Source organism: Prosopis cineraria, unplaced genomic scaffold (assembly GCF_029017545.1).
Source record: "Prosopis cineraria cultivar Desert tree isolate PC_DT_omini unplaced genomic scaffold, ASM2901754v1 PC12, whole genome shotgun sequence".
In the NCBI taxonomy this organism is placed as follows: Eukaryota; Viridiplantae; Streptophyta; class Magnoliopsida; order Fabales; family Fabaceae; genus Prosopis; species Prosopis cineraria.
The window spans coordinates 38,345,043-38,360,417 of NW_026555343.1; the positions used below are offsets into that span (position 1 = coordinate 38,345,043).

The following is a 15,375-nucleotide window of genomic DNA, read 5'->3' on the forward strand; positions in this document are numbered from 1 at the left end:
ATGAAATTTATGTCTCGATATGATTTTGAAAAAGTTAACTTGATAAAAAGGTAGTTGTTATAATAGAATTTATATTTGGATATAATTTTAAAAAAATCAATTTAATAAATTGAAATTTATTTAAAAAGTAATAAATAATTTTTTTAATTAAAAGTAACTGAAAGTAGTTCATAAGTGAAAACTGACAAGTAACTTTTGAAAAGTAATACAAATTTATTTTTAACAAATGAACTTTTCAGAATATATTTTTTGAACAGAAACAAATTACCCAGACAATTTTTAGTCACCTAAAAGGACACTTAGTTTCTCAAAAGAACTCATGGGAAAAGCGCAAGTTGTAACCAAACATATGTAGCCCTGAAACATATATTAGTAACGAATGGAACCGTTACTTTGGATTGCATTTAAGAAACAGCCAATGAATGCACCACGTTGCTGGTGAGATCTGCTTAAGAATTTAATGGTACGTAATATTTTATATTCTCCTGACTCTTCTTCTTCTGTATAAGGTAGAAAGCTAGAGGATATTGCTGAATAGTGAGTCTAACTCTCTGTGCTTTTGCATGGTCATCTCCATAATCCTTTCATTAAAAGGTAAGGAACATGATAATGTTTATGTTGGGATATGCTTGCTCCATATATAATGATGCATCTGCTGAAATCTTTGCATGCACTGAAGAATAAAAGGTCACTATTTCATTATGAGATGCAAGTTCACACCCTTATTTTCTGATCCTGATCCTTCTTCCATAGCAGAAGAATTAAGCACACATCAAACCCAAAAAGAATAAAAGAATCATACAGCAACATCTATGTACACAACAATTTCTCACACCCAATTTCACCAACTGTTCATCTTCAATGAATAAATCCCATATCTTCGATTCACACAATCTGTTCTGACAGTAACTATGTCTGAGATTTGCCACGAGAACTACTTCCAAAGCGGCCACTGACTTGGCGAGCATAAGCCACAACAGCCTTAGCCCATCTTCTGATCTCAGCCTTCACCTTGTTGGAATCCATGTCCTTCAACTGCTTCCCTGGCTCCAGAGATACTTCGACGGAAGAGAACCACCGGTTGAAACGCCGTCGTTTCCTGGCTTTCTCCACAACTCCGGCAGCGGCCTTTTCGCTGTTGAGAGAGGCGGATTTCTTTACCGACATGGCTGCTGATTGTTGAGCAGCCAGAATTGTTTGATAATATATTATGATATGATGTAGGAGACAGAATGAGGTCTTATATAACACAAGTCAATTACAGCAAGGCAAGTAACCCTACTATTCTAATGCGTGTACTCATTTGCTTCCATTGACCCTTGGACTTCGTCAGCATCTCTGCAGAGTATTCGATTGCTCACCAAGTTACAATACAATTGGCGCCTAACTAAATATTCCAACCGAATATTTCATACATACTTGGTATATTTAATGTCTTTTTTTAATCAAATCAAAACAAATTGATTTTAAATCAAATAAGAAGGTATTAATAATAAGAATTAGGTCCCGTTTGGTACATTAAAATTTTGGCCTTTGAATTGGAAATGGAATTCAAAAAATAGTTAATTTGGCATACTAGAGTTTAATTCCATGTGAAACTCAATTCCACCAAAATTAGTGAAATTGGCTTCCATCACAAAAGTTTATTTCCTTTTTTTTTTCCTCCAATTTTTTACTCCTTCCTCTCTCGTCTGGCTCTTATCAACCTTCTCATTGTCGATGAACATCTCAGCATCGAGACCTCCAACAACTATGAACGACGACGAAGATGAACAAGATCTATGAACAACGAGTACTAGTCTCCTCCATTGACGGCAATCAACAAGGTCACTATGGCTTGTTCTTTAGAAAGTTTACTACAAAAATGGGGATCAAACTTTGACTATAGTGAATTGGGTTGCCTTTTATTTCTCAAGTGTTGAATCTAGATTGAGTTTCTTTTGATTTCTCTAGCGGTGTTTTGGAGAAGGGTGGCTATGAGTGTTAGTCTTAGATTTTTCGTTCGAGTAAATGATATTTTGGTTCTTTTACACTATGAATATGTATTTTTAATAAAAAATTATATCAAAATTCTATGAACATATCAAATATATTTTAAATTTTATATTCATTTTCATTTCAATTTCTGTTTTAATTTCCATCATATCAAACTGCTCATTAGTTATAAGATAAATGGGGAATTTGTAAGGATAATGTATTTCTATTGAAGGAGAAAATGTATCTTTTCTCTCTCAATGAAAGCAGGCTATATTGGCCAACAAAAAATGAAAACACGCTAGTAATTTTGACATATTAATCACACAATTAATCATGGGATGTAACAAAACGCCCTGTATTCTTTACAGGATCACAAATAGTTCCTTAACGATATTTAACATTTTTGATTTTTTTAGAAGAATCTGTGTCGGTTTAAAATTGATATATAATATTATAACTATAATTAACATTAATTCATTCCAGAAGTAATCCGAATTTTCCTCCCCATATATATGCACCACTATCAGTAGGTAAGCTTTTTTTTGGGCCAACATAGTAGGTAAGTTAAAGCTTCGCTTTCGATGTCTAGTATGTCCTTTCTGTGGGGGCAATATCTAATATTCTTTCTCCTCTCCCTATTCATTCAAAGATCATAAACACATTTTGTAGATTCCATGTATAGAATCTGCAATAATTGCTCAGAAAATACCAGCAGCCTCTTGAGGACATCTTCCTGAGTTGACTTTAAAAACTTAAAACATCATGGGTTGTCGATAACCAGGTTAATGGGATAAAACAAGTGACTTGGTAACATGGCAACCTAAAACAGGTACAAGAACAAAACAACACAATAATTCAACCCGGAAGGGTGCACGCCACTAAGACCACAAGTACGCAAGGCGTAGCGAAATTCTTATGACGCACAATTGAGGCGGTGTACAAAACTTCCTTCTATTAATTCTTGGGTCCAAAATTTTATCCATAACTTGACAATCCATAAAGAATGAATTTACGATAAAGTGACTTGACCCATAAGTCTGGTTTTCAAAACATTAAATAGAACCAAATAACGGCCCACCTGGTACTGTTTAAAAGAATGTCCCATGTTTTGACAAGAGCAAGATTTACATTGTCATTTTGAATTATATCAATAGCCAAAAAGAAATTGCAGTAACTTTATCATGATGCAAACAAATCCATCAAGTCAGATGCTGTAACATGGTAGTTCTGATTCGAGAATGAAAAAAAAAATTGCCAATCATAACTGAACTCAGAAAATCTAGTGGACTGCTGGGAAACAGCAATAAAACTACATGGGGCAAAATGGGGATTGGACGCAATTAACTTCTTGATTCACTTCCTAGCAGGAATCTTCACAGCCTGCCTGTTCCTCTTTTTGACACCAGACTTGGCAACTTTGAGGCTCCTATGAACGGCACTCAACCTTGCAAGGGCAGCCTTCTTGAGATCAGGCCTGTAGTAGTTATCTGCCACCTGCAAAATTACATGGCATAACTAACTTTGAACGAAGTTGCAAATATAAGAATGTAATAAAAACTGTAAAGTGGATGATATGAAAAGCAAGGACTTCACATCAATGAAGGTGAGAAGAGGTAAAAAAGACCACACACGGTGAGTCTGAGTTCATAACCCCATTGAACATTACTCATCAGCATAAAATCAGAAAGGAATCAAAGGAGCACGTACAAGATATAACTTCTGAATGACAGAAGCTCAGAAGCCAAGCGTAACAGGTGTATTTCACAGAAGATGCCCAACTAAGGATTCTTCTTACATGTTAGAGGCTCATCACAGCTGTAAAAACTAAGCTTTACTGGAAAACGATAAGATACAACTAATTCCCTGAACAAACATACATCTCCCAAAAAAAAAAAACTTCTCCAGATCACTCAGACAAGGTGAAAAGGCACTTTCAACATTGGCGAGCCCAACTGATGCACAACACAATTTTCAAAGATGGAATTACGTGATTTTTTTTATTTATATAAAAGAATCCCCTATTTTGCACCTATGAAATATAATTGTTTAACAACTTGCGCCCTATGAATTATTTAACAATAACTTGGCCAATAAAGTAAACAGTGAAATTGAATTGACATTTAGCTACTTCAATTGACAGAATACAGGAATGCAACAGTTGAAATAAGTTTGATAAAATTCTCTCCGAAATTTTAAAATTAAAAATCCAAAGATCTTAAATATGGAAAGGAAGAGAATTGGAAATAGCACAGAACAATAACTCAGAATCTACACCACAAATATGCATAATCAAAAGCCTTGGAAGAGTCTCCAAACAACTAAAGTAGTATCACTTTCAGCATGACTTTGCGTTTTACCCAACCTGGTTCTGTACAGCTTTTGCCATTCTCCTGAACTCCTTTTTCATGACAGACCTATGAAGCAATGCAGCTGGCTTGTTCTGCTTCTTTGTCTTGGTCGTTGCCAGCAGCACAGATTGATCTTTGCCGCCAGGCTGAATAGTAATAGTTTTCTTGTTTGCCAAACCTAGATAGCAGTATAGAACCAACACAAGTGAATCACTAGGATTCTGCATGCACAAATTTCCCAATATAAAGCCAACTCAAATATCAGCTTTTCAACACCGACACTAAGGACAATATAAGAAAATGCAATTTTTATGCTAATAAACCAAGCTCCGTCAATAACTCATTTCAGATTGCCACTCCTATCACTAAAACATCATATTTGCCACCAATTCGGAGTTCAACAATGAAGTTATGCTGAGATAAACAATCCATAATGTACTCAGATTTCTGGATTTTATTTTAAAAAACCAATTGACAACTAAAAGTATTTAAAGTCCCCGCTTCTGTTATCGGGATAGTAGATTTCCCAATCCGTCAACAGAGAGTTAAACAAATCCCACGAAGCTATATATCTAATAGCATCCAAATCAAAATTCGGCGGGGAAGGTAAGTTGATCGGACAATTGCCTACCAAAAAGAAGCAGAAAAATTACCAGAGTACTTGAAAGAGTTAAGGTTGTAAAGATTGTTGCTCTCTTTACTGAACTGCACGCTCTGAGTCCCCCTACCAAACTCCTTCACCAAAAAGGAGTTGTTCCTCTTAACGATTTCCCAGACGAGCTGCCCTGGTACCGTGGCCATATTCTCCACACCTGCAAATGCAACAGAACAGATTCAAAATATCTCACGCAAAATTCAAGAGGAGCGAGATCTCGATAACACACTAAGAAGAGAACCTGTGTTGCTTTGGCTCGTCCAAGCTTTGAAGCGGGAGGCTCGGGAAAGAGTGAGAGGGTTTAAGTTCGTTTTACGATTTATACTCAAAGATGACAAACCCTAGCTCAGCATTTCTAACGAACTAGTCCCTAAGAGGTTCGGCCCATTGACCTGTGTGGGTCTACAGTTGAATAGCCTGTTTTGCAACGCGAGATCCAAACAAGTGATGTGCGCGTGCGTGAGATATGTATTTCACCAGAGAGTTTTTACCGTTCAAATAAACGATTCGTAGTTAATGGTTTTTTGAAATATCAAATAGGAATGAATTGAAATTGACTGTAAAATCTATTCTAATTTAACATAGTTTATTGATTTATTTTGTTTAAATTTAATTATGTTTTTTAACAAAACATTTTATTCTTGATTTTGAAGTCAATTGAAGAGAGCTTATAACACTTGTTTGGTATACATCCCTTTTTTTTTTATTTGGCAACGTTCCCAGAAAAAACAAAGATGTATATAAAAAACTGTAAAAATTGATAATTAAAATAATCATTATGTGGGGTGGGGGTGGGGGTGGGGGTGGGGGTGGGATGGTGGTTAAAGGTTCAAACTCTCTTGATGCGTCAAAAAGTTAACCATTATATTTATATTTCAAAAATTAAAAAAAAAATAATTAAATAATAACTATAAGGAAGTAAGAAACATTCCACTATACCTATTGTTTAAAAAGAAATCACCGAGGCGAAGAAACCAACACGAAGACACAAAAGTAAAAACACATGCCGTCAAAGTTCAACAAGTATTTTTGTCCAGTTCATCTACAAAGTACAGTATTAAAAACCAAATTAATCTAGCTGATTGAACTGCTAAACCACGGAAACATTTCCTCCGATCCAATGAAATATTTTGTTTATAACCAATCTAATCATGATTTAACAACAATTTTAATCATTAATTTTAAATTAATACTTTGATCAGTTCAATGATTAGTCTAACTTTCAATACCTAATCCAAAATTTTATTTAGTTCCCACAACTTTCTACTTCTATGTTCAAATCTACCACAACTATCAACATACATATCAAGAGAGAGGTCAAGTATGAAACGACTGTTGTTTGATGACTGATCCAAATGTTCCCACAATTTCATTTCAGTTGTAGACTTTTAACTAATAAAGTTCAGGATCCGAGTACAATATGAATCGTCAAAGTTATTTGAGCTTCCTACACAGCCTGACTAAGAAAACCTAATATCAGGTCAGCACACCTAATATTTGATCATCTTTACACCTCAGCTAATGTTACATTATTTACAGAGCCTGCCAAGAGAAGCCTCAGATGATTTAAACCCCTATCAGGTTTACACAGAAATATCCTCAAATTGTACAAAAGTTTCACCTTCATGGCAAGAGTTAAGTGCTGCAGCAAACTGTGCATAGTTAAAATAAGTAGAAAATCTGTCTAATTACTAAGGGAACCAATCCCCGATGCAATCCTCTTTCTGCAATCTCTTCCCTGATACTCAAGTCAAGGGTTGGATGTTGGTAATATGCGGTATGCCGGCCGGGCCTGACCATTCACTGCCTCATTTATCCTGCTAAAAACCACCTTCAGGGGTATACATGCTATAACAGGACCCTTTGGCTTATCAACCACCGGTTTTCTGTCCTCATCCAATTGCTTGTGACCGGTCAGTGATGATAATTTCCTGATCTTTTTGGACAACAGCCCAGATTTCTTCGATCTGGAAGATTTGCCAGGTGAAAAACGAGGAGAATTCTTGGAATGTATTGTTCCTGTTGCTGAGTTTGGCTTAACAGCACAGTATATGTCGCCAGCTTCTGAGTCACATCTGATGCTACTCAGCAATTCATCACAATGACCATCCGCCAAAGTCTCGACTGTAAGAGGGTGCCCAACAATTGCTTTACCATTCAGTTTACTCATAAGAGAAACCAAAGGTACATGCTGAGGCCTATAGCTGGCTTTAACTTCAAGTTTGACTTCATATAATGAGGCATCAGAAAAGTAATTTCTGCCAGGGAAATCCACCGTTTGATATCTGGAATTGACAGTAAATCGGGATTGGCGATAAGGAAGCAATCTTTGAGTCACGACTGATCCATCAGGAACTAACTTCGTCCCAGTTGTTATCCCCCACATGTGCTTGCTCACATCATGAAATGAATCAAGATGACTTTCAGCAGCTGGTTTGCACTTAGCCTGAGAGAGACAATTATACGAAGCAGCCGGTACACTTAAGACATTTAATTCAGCTTTAGGACCAGTAACCCGAGAGAACCCATCTGGCTTCTCAAGACCAGCCAAATAAGCAGTGGGTTCATTATCCATGTCCACAAATTTTCTTGAGCCTTGTTTTCTATTTTTACTTCTACGTCTAGAATTTCTTTTTCTTTTTGACTGCCACTTTGAACTACTTTTCTCTACTCTATTGCCAATAGTATTATGACCAGCAGCTGAGCTGGTAGGACCAGATTCATTCTGTCCCTCCTTTAGCAGGGCTTCTGATTGACCAACAGGACAAGATTGTTGTCCAAACCTAGCAACTTGAGGCTTTCCTGATGAACAAGAACCAAGAATAGGTGAGAAACCTAAAAGATGGAATTACATCAGCATTAAGGAAAATTGGCCCCCCAGGAATTTTAAAAAGTTCAAACATACAAGGGTGCACACAAACAGCATGGCTATATGGAAGCAGATCCACAGAAAAGAAACATTCATGGGTGGCAAGAAGATCTAACTGAGAAGAAAAATGGTAAAAGAAGGAAAGCAAGTTTTATTAACATCAGCATTGACCTATTTGATTAATCAGTTAATAGTTCAAATCTGTATACCAGGAAAGCCACTCTACTAGAAACCATCAATTTGTGTCATAACTTTGGGATACCAAACCATGAAATCCAATAGAAGCAGTTTAAAAAAGATCTAATTGAGAAGAAAAATGGTAAAAGAAGGAAAGGAAGCTTTATTTACACAAGCACGGCTATGTGGAAGCAGATCCACAGAAAAGAACCATTAATGGGAAAAATGGTGAAAGAAGGAAAGTAAGTTGTATTTACATCAGCATAGACCTGTTTAATTAATCAGTTAAATACTTTGGATCCATAGACTAGGAAAGCCACTCTTTTTTTTTTGGGCCAAAAGGAAAGCCACTCTACTTGAAACCATCAATTTGTGCCATAAGTTTGGGACACCAGACCATGAAAAGCAATAACAGCAGTTGAAAAACTCAAAAGGGGATATGCGTGTATTTGAACAAATTAAACTAAGCATGAAAAATAGTAAAAATTGATCAAATCCTAGTTAGAGAAGTCCAGAAAAAAAGAAAACTACCACCCAAGATGATGCTATAGTCAAATGACCTGATTTATGAAGCCGGGCAAAAAGCCATCAAAAGGGAAAAAAGAATCTTTCCTAAAAGAAAAAAATAAAGGGCGATATTGACAAAGGAAGCATTTAGAATCTCATAGGACAAAGCACATGCACAAGAAAATCCGTATTTTAAAGTACCATATTCAATCATACCTGGAGTATGTCTCTCCTCTCCCAAAACTCCAACAAATGGCACATCAAATAATTTATCAGAAGAATCAGTCCCAACCAGCCCTGCAATGCCAGAAGCATCATTCTCCTTGACATTGTGACTCATTTGGGATGCATCATTGCCATGCTCAAGAGCATTTAAAGAAGTCCCCTTCTCACATTCAACTTTGGTACCATCCATATTATGTGTAACCAGCGGAGAGCTTTTCTTTGACTCATTGAAATCTAATGCTGAAATTCTGCTATCGGGTATACCACAAAGCGGAGAACTGCTTGAAGTAGGAAGCTGATTGCAGACAACAGGAACTGATACCATGGCTGTGCTCTCCAAAACCTTTGTCAAAGGCCGGCGTCGATTTTTTCTTTTCAAGAATTCATGAACAGTTGCGACCTGTGTTCTCTTCCTTTTCAGCATTGAAGAACTAGTCTTAACCCCATTTACAGAAGTTCCATTTGCCAGGCAGTTTCCTGTGTTTAAGTTGCTGGGAGAAGAACTATGTTGCTGAAATACAACAGTTGTCCCTGCTCCCTGGACCTTTCTCTTTGAGGCTACACCAATACCAAGGTCTTCAAGTCCCCTCATTCGCTTTACTCCTTCTGTTCCATCATCTTCCGAATCATTAGGGGTTTTTCTTCTTCCCTGAACAGACAGCATCTTGGAGGAACTGTTGTGATTTGGCTCTTCAAAAGATATACCAGATTGAGATAACTCTGGAACTGAATTAGAATTGTTTTCGGAATCACTCAGACCATCAGCCACATCCTCATTGTCATCCCCAGAATTAGATGAGTCTGGTGAGGCTCCAGCTGAATCACCATGTTCACTAGTTGATTTGTCTGCTCTTGAGTAAAATTTTAATGGTTCTTTACCCAGGCGAGAGCTCTCTATCTCAAGAGCATGGAGAATAGCATCTTCCCTGCGAGCATACTTCACAGTTTTCTTATTTGAATTAGCAGCAGCAGCCTTTGCCTTCTCAATGCATTCATTGTACTCTCCACAACGGAAAGCTTTAACACGCTTTGATTTTTCAAGATTATACCAATCCCTAAATCATGAAGGAATTTGCCAAAATCAGACTGCAAGCAAGGATCAATAAATCACCACAATATTGACAAAACAATTAAAGAGACAGTTAAGTTAACCTCAATGAATAAAAATACAGAAGATCTATAACAACACATATCTAACATAAGAAAGACTAAATTGTTGCTAAAAGGAAAAGCTACATTCAAACCATTGGAACAAAAACCCAGTAAAAAGATTGTTTTTATTCTAGAATGAATTCTAGTCATTCTAAAGAATCTGTTACCAGCTTAACTAGGCAGTCAGAGTTATAAAATAAGAGCCCATTTGGTATATAATGGGAAAGGGAAAGCTCTGTCCCATAAATATGGAAGCTTTGTTTGTTACAAAGCCACTTTGCCATTTACCAAACATAATAAAAATACTTTCTCTCACCTATTCCCTTTCTTCAAACAACTCTTCCCTGTAGCAAACACACTCTAAGAACTGACAACAATACAAGGACAAGTTTCTCATGCTTGAAGCATGACATGCTACAACATTGCCAGATATACATGACTGTGAGACCACCATGTTTAATTACTCATCCCAGGAATGTTTCTCCACAAAAATCAACTAAACAACCAAAAACACAGAAGGAATTGGAATTCAACATATAAAGGAAAATAACTTAAATCTCAATAAAGATTTCACTGTTTTCTGTGACCAGGATATGGCTCAAATATAGCAATAAACTGCTACACTCTAATATACTTCAGTCCATGACACTCCACTCAACTTCCTTGCCAGCTAGAACCCTCCACCAGTCAGAACTATTCGTTAGTAGCCCTTTCTAGAGTCATTGGCCATCAGCTCTAGTACCAATTGATGGGTACTCAAACGAGATGGGAAACCCTCCCCCAAAAGCAAGTTATTGAGGTGGGAGAACTAACCCCCTCAAATACCCCATAAAGCATCACATGCTACTCAAGTCTCCATCAAACATTCATAACAAGTAACAACTAAAGACCACAACAACAATAATGCATTTCTCTTACATGATAAAAAAAGTTCTTGATTTGAAAAACAGGTTCTAAATTGATTATTTTCAGAGGAACGAAGGTTCCAAGTAATAGAAGCCCAGAAGAATTTATCATATCCAAGCCACACAGAGAGAGAGAGAGAGAGAGAGAGAGAGATAATATGAGAAAAACCATAAAAGCTCAAGCAGCTAGCAATGTTATTCCAATGTCTAACTAAAAATACAAGTACTTTAAACAAATTTGCACGACAAAGGTACAAAACTGAAATTAAAATTTTTTATCTTTTCTTTTCACAAGGCAAACACTTACAAAAGTTGTTGAACAGAACTTCCTAGTTAACAATATTCTTAAAAGCATAATTGATGATAGAGCACAATGACATTGTGCAATCCACATAGTTGACTTCACCTGGTAGGATAAGCTTGTTATTATTGTTGTCTTTCACAAGGCTCAAAAGTCAAATAAGAAAAATATTGGAAAATAAACTGAAACAAGATAGAGGGCTTTTCATTGACAGCAATTGAAATGGACGTGACCACTGAAGCAAAATTATATGTCTTCTGTAATAGCAGTAAGTCACATACAACACACCAGGAATCATCCAGCTTATCACACTAATCTCAAAGAAAACTTACACCTAGGCTGTTCTGCTCTAAGAAAAAATAAAACTTGTCTTTTTCATATTGAGATTGGAATATATATCTATATATAATAAAAAAAATCTATAGTAATACTATTCATAAGCCATGAATAGTGCGACTTACCCAGACTCGGTGCAAAATATAGGAGCCACATTCTAATTCTGAGAAATCTCACTGCTTGTCTATCAGTCAACATCGGAATTAAACTATTCCAGAGGAGAAAGAGATGGTACGGGCAAGTAAATTCTTCTAAATAAGGAAAGATAAACCCAACTTTTGGACTTCACATAACTGTATCCCAAATGTTTTAGTTTGCTAGAAGTAAAACTAGTTCATCTGTCTGTACAAGATTGAAAAAATTTTGAGCACCAACTCCAATTACAGCCTTAACAAAGTCAAATTTCCAATCTGATAACAAAAGCATGCCAGTTTGAGAATCTATGAAAGCTACACCAAGGAAGGACAGGATTTATAACAATGGCATATAAATCCCTATTCCATCTTTGGTACCACGAACATTTGCATGTAAATAAAATTAACAGAGCCTCAACACTGAGGGCATACCCCTTACACGAACATGAACCCAACAAGATTAAGATGTGAAGAAAACAATTCTACCCTGCAACATAGATTTGATGGTACAAAACCAAAAAATGTCAGGCAACAATGCACATGTCCAGAAATTCTCCCTTCCCAAGCACTAAATAACTAATCATAAAAATTGCATCATGATATTGGGACGTAGCCAAATCTCTTAAAATATACTGAAAGTTTATTTTAAAAGATCACAAGCCACTGTGCAACGTGAAAACAAAGCATTTTGCCCACAAACCAAAAAAAAAAACTCAAAAATTCTATATGATCAAGCTATTATGGCTCCATTACCTTGCAAGATGAACTTTGAGCATCAAGAATGTGTTTGTTAAAGATGAAATTTGGAGAAATGGAGTTAAACAGGAATAGCAGCAGAATGTTGACAGCATGTTTTCATGCATTGCCAAATTTCAATCCCCAATTCCTCCACTTTCCCTCCCTACCAAATACAAAACTGTAAAACACAATGGAAGGTAGAAGTGATAGTCCTGTTAGGAATATATTTTAGTGGTGAAGCATGAGGAATGATATCTTGGTGAAGGCAACGAAGTAGGGTTCAACACCTGACTTAAGTGTCAGTCATTCCTATGTAAAGAGTATACCATATAACACCAGTACTTGCCTTAATATGAAAAGAAAGATCTCCTTGTGAACATTGATTCTAATTCCCAGAGAAAATAAAACACAACACTGAAATTTAGCATTATCAATTAAACATCAGAAATAATCAAGATAATGATAAGTGAAAGGCAAAAGAAAAAACCACCGAAGCAAAATGCACTAAGGATCCAGCGACACCAATTACCAACATGCCAACACACGTAATTAGTTAGTAGAACGTACAAATACATTACTTGCCACAACATCGCCCGGAAACACTTAACAAGCTCTACATCAACTAGCGTGGTACTAGCACTCAAAACAGAGAAGGGGAAAGACGAGGTGGATGAAACCTCCAAAATTGTGCACAACTCCATAAAAAATTCATAAGTAAAATTAAAAAAATAATTAACCAAAAAGGGGACCAGAGAAGAGCAAGTTCACTGAGTGGAAGGAGTACAAAGTGAAAAGAAAGCAAGAACAAGAACTCACACACTTGCGTCGTCGCGACCCAACAGCTTAACTGGAGTACCCGATCTCGGCGAAACCAAGCAACCCTCAGACAATTCATCGAGACCCATTATCCTGCCAGGCCACCAAGACCCATTTCGGCGTCGGACCCAAACCAATCCACCCACCGACGCATCGATTCCGTTAGTGTTGGATTCTCCCGAACTACCCATTTCACAAGGTGCAAAAACAAACAGAAAAATTGCAATCCCCAGAAATCAATCTCGACCCGCCATTGCCAAACTACCGCAGTCCAGAAGAAGGCCCGAAGCTTCCCTTTTGTTTGAGAGAGCTCATACCTCCAATCCTAAAATCCCAACAAGAAATTAAAAAAAAAAAATCCAATAAACAAGAGAAGTACTTGTAATCTCGCATGCAATGAAAGGGCAGAAAACCCAGAAAGAATAAACACGAAATATCATTCCACTAACAGATACTTGGTCAGAAGAACATGGCAGACGCACCAAGATGGAGCTGTGTTGCAGTGTGGGAAGAAAAGAGAGACAACTAAGGCGGAGGGTTTAAAACGGGAGGAGATCTATAAGAGAAATGGCATGAGAAGAGGCAAATGGAAAATCAATCGCCGCCGAAAGGATGGATCTTTTGCATTTTTTCTGAGTCTGTGTTAAATATATTTTCCCCTCTTTCCCGAATAAACCGTGACCGTTTCGTGCGATTTCCTGATCTTCCTTTGTTGGTCTCTTGCCAGTGAGATACCACCAGGGGAAGGCTGGTTCACCCGCGGCACACCGAGCGTACGGACACCAAGTGAGTGAAGTAGTGAGAGAGAGAGAGAGAGACAGAAAGAGCTGTTCCTGGTTTGTTGATTTGGATCAAACGTCCCTTTGCCTTTGGTATCTTTATCGTCGTATTTGTTGGGGTAGGAAATACGGGAGAAGAAAAACAGCAAATACCCGTATTACATACGATTATATTTATTATACGGTTTCGCTACTTCGTCTTTTCAAGCAACAAGAGTTCTATATCTTGTTCGTTTTTGGAAATTTTTTTTCCTTTACAAGGAAGTAGCTTTTTTGTATAAAAAAAAATTTTAATAAATTAGATGTTCAAGTTATTAAAGTCAGGATATACATTCAAGCTTCAAGCTTCAAGAACATTTATAAAATTATTTATAAATTATTTATTAATAAGTTTTTATATTGATGGTAGGATTTGAACATCTAATTTTATAGATTATAAAGTTAAATTTTTATATATTAAATTTTTTTTTGGTAGGCGGTAACTTTTTAGCACAAGCAAGAAAGAAAAAAAAGATGAAAGGAAGGAAAATTTGCAGTATATATATATATATATATATATTAAAACACGAAAGTTTTACATTTAATAGCATGTGCATATTTTTTAATCGTTCTCCCCCTCTTTGGCTGGAGAGAGGAACGATGGAAGATAGTTGCTAGCTTCTTTGTTTTGTCATCTTTTCACACTTGCTTTTTCTTCCATTCATGAATGAAAATACTTCTGTTTATATTAAAAAAAGGAAGTTACGTATTCAATAGCGTTTAAATATTTCACAATATCAAACTAAATTTTAACAATGGCAAATCCAAATAAAGTAACTAACCTTTAAAAATTCTTTACATTTGCACGAATTTAAATCCAAGTTTTTTATGCTTTAATGACCATAATCCATATTTATATGTATTTTTTTACCAGCAAAAAAACATTGTGTCGTCATGTAATAACATCAACATGCATTTGACCTCATATAGTTAACTCAATTATCAAGGGTGAAATTCAACGTGGATAGAGATTAAAAATTTAAGGGTTTGTTTGATTACTTGTTTAAGAACAATGTTTTAGAACAAAAAAAAGTTTGGTGAGGTGTTTTTGGTTAAAAAATTAATTTTATTTTGTGGAGTAAAAATAAAAATAATTTTTAGATATTTTGTATCTACTATTTTTAGGAACAGAAAGGTGATGAGGAACGAGGTGTCTTCCTTTTTATTACTGACATTTTGGTAAATAAAATAAAATTCGCTTTCAACCTTTCATAACTCAAGATGCCATTCTTTCTCTTTCATTTAAACTTGTTAGGAAAAAAAATTTAAGATTGCAAACTCATTAGTTTATTTCATGAAACTTTATTATTATATCATTATTTCAAATTTTCAAAGGATCTTTTTGAATGAAAACAAAAGAAATAAAAAAATAAGGAGAACAGAAAAATATGAGAATTTTTTAAAAAAAATAATAAAT

The 15,375-nt window shown here is 36.0% G+C and overlaps 3 protein-coding genes and 1 non-coding gene across 6 annotated transcripts; all 4 read right to left on the bottom strand.

The window, feature by feature from the left end:
• Positions 1-674: 674 nt before the first annotated feature.
• On the bottom strand, positions 675-1,211 carry LOC129287419 (uncharacterized). Its single transcript, XM_054923565.1, has one exon. It carries the CDS (start codon positions 1,165-1,167, stop codon positions 910-912), a length of 258 nt encoding a protein of 85 aa, XP_054779540.1. The 5' UTR covers positions 1,168-1,211; the 3' UTR covers positions 675-909.
• Positions 1,212-3,128: 1,917 nt separating this feature from the next.
• LOC129288569 (60S ribosomal protein L28-2-like) lies at positions 3,129-5,376 on the bottom strand. The gene is made up of 4 exons (XM_054925204.1): positions 5,222-5,376; positions 4,979-5,137; positions 4,340-4,503; positions 3,129-3,471 (listed from the first exon to the last, which is right to left on the bottom strand). The coding sequence occupies exons 2-4, from the start codon at positions 5,124-5,126 to the stop codon at positions 3,331-3,333; spliced, it is 453 nt and encodes a 150-aa protein (XP_054781179.1). The 5' UTR covers positions 5,127-5,137; positions 5,222-5,376; the 3' UTR covers positions 3,129-3,330.
• LOC129289726 (small nucleolar RNA R24) lies at positions 3,707-3,796 on the bottom strand. The gene has a single exon (XR_008588215.1). It is a non-coding gene; the product is annotated as a small nucleolar RNA R24 (small nucleolar RNA).
• A 926-nt stretch (positions 5,377-6,302) lies between the features above and the next one.
• LOC129288468 (uncharacterized protein At1g51745-like) lies at positions 6,303-13,982 on the bottom strand. Of its 3 annotated transcripts, none has more exons than XM_054925059.1 (4): positions 13,623-13,982; positions 13,141-13,465; positions 8,750-9,813; positions 6,303-7,782 (listed from the first exon to the last, which is right to left on the bottom strand). In XM_054925059.1, exons 2-4 carry the CDS (start codon positions 13,329-13,331, stop codon positions 6,731-6,733), a joined length of 2,307 nt encoding a protein of 768 aa, XP_054781034.1. In that variant the 5' UTR covers positions 13,332-13,465; positions 13,623-13,982; the 3' UTR covers positions 6,303-6,730. The 3 variants fall into 3 exon arrangements, with proteins under 3 accessions (XP_054781034.1, XP_054781036.1, XP_054781035.1); XM_054925061.1 differs by having other exon boundaries at positions 13,596-13,982; XM_054925060.1 differs by having other exon boundaries at positions 13,590-13,982.
• Positions 13,983-15,375: the final 1,393 nt, after the last annotated feature.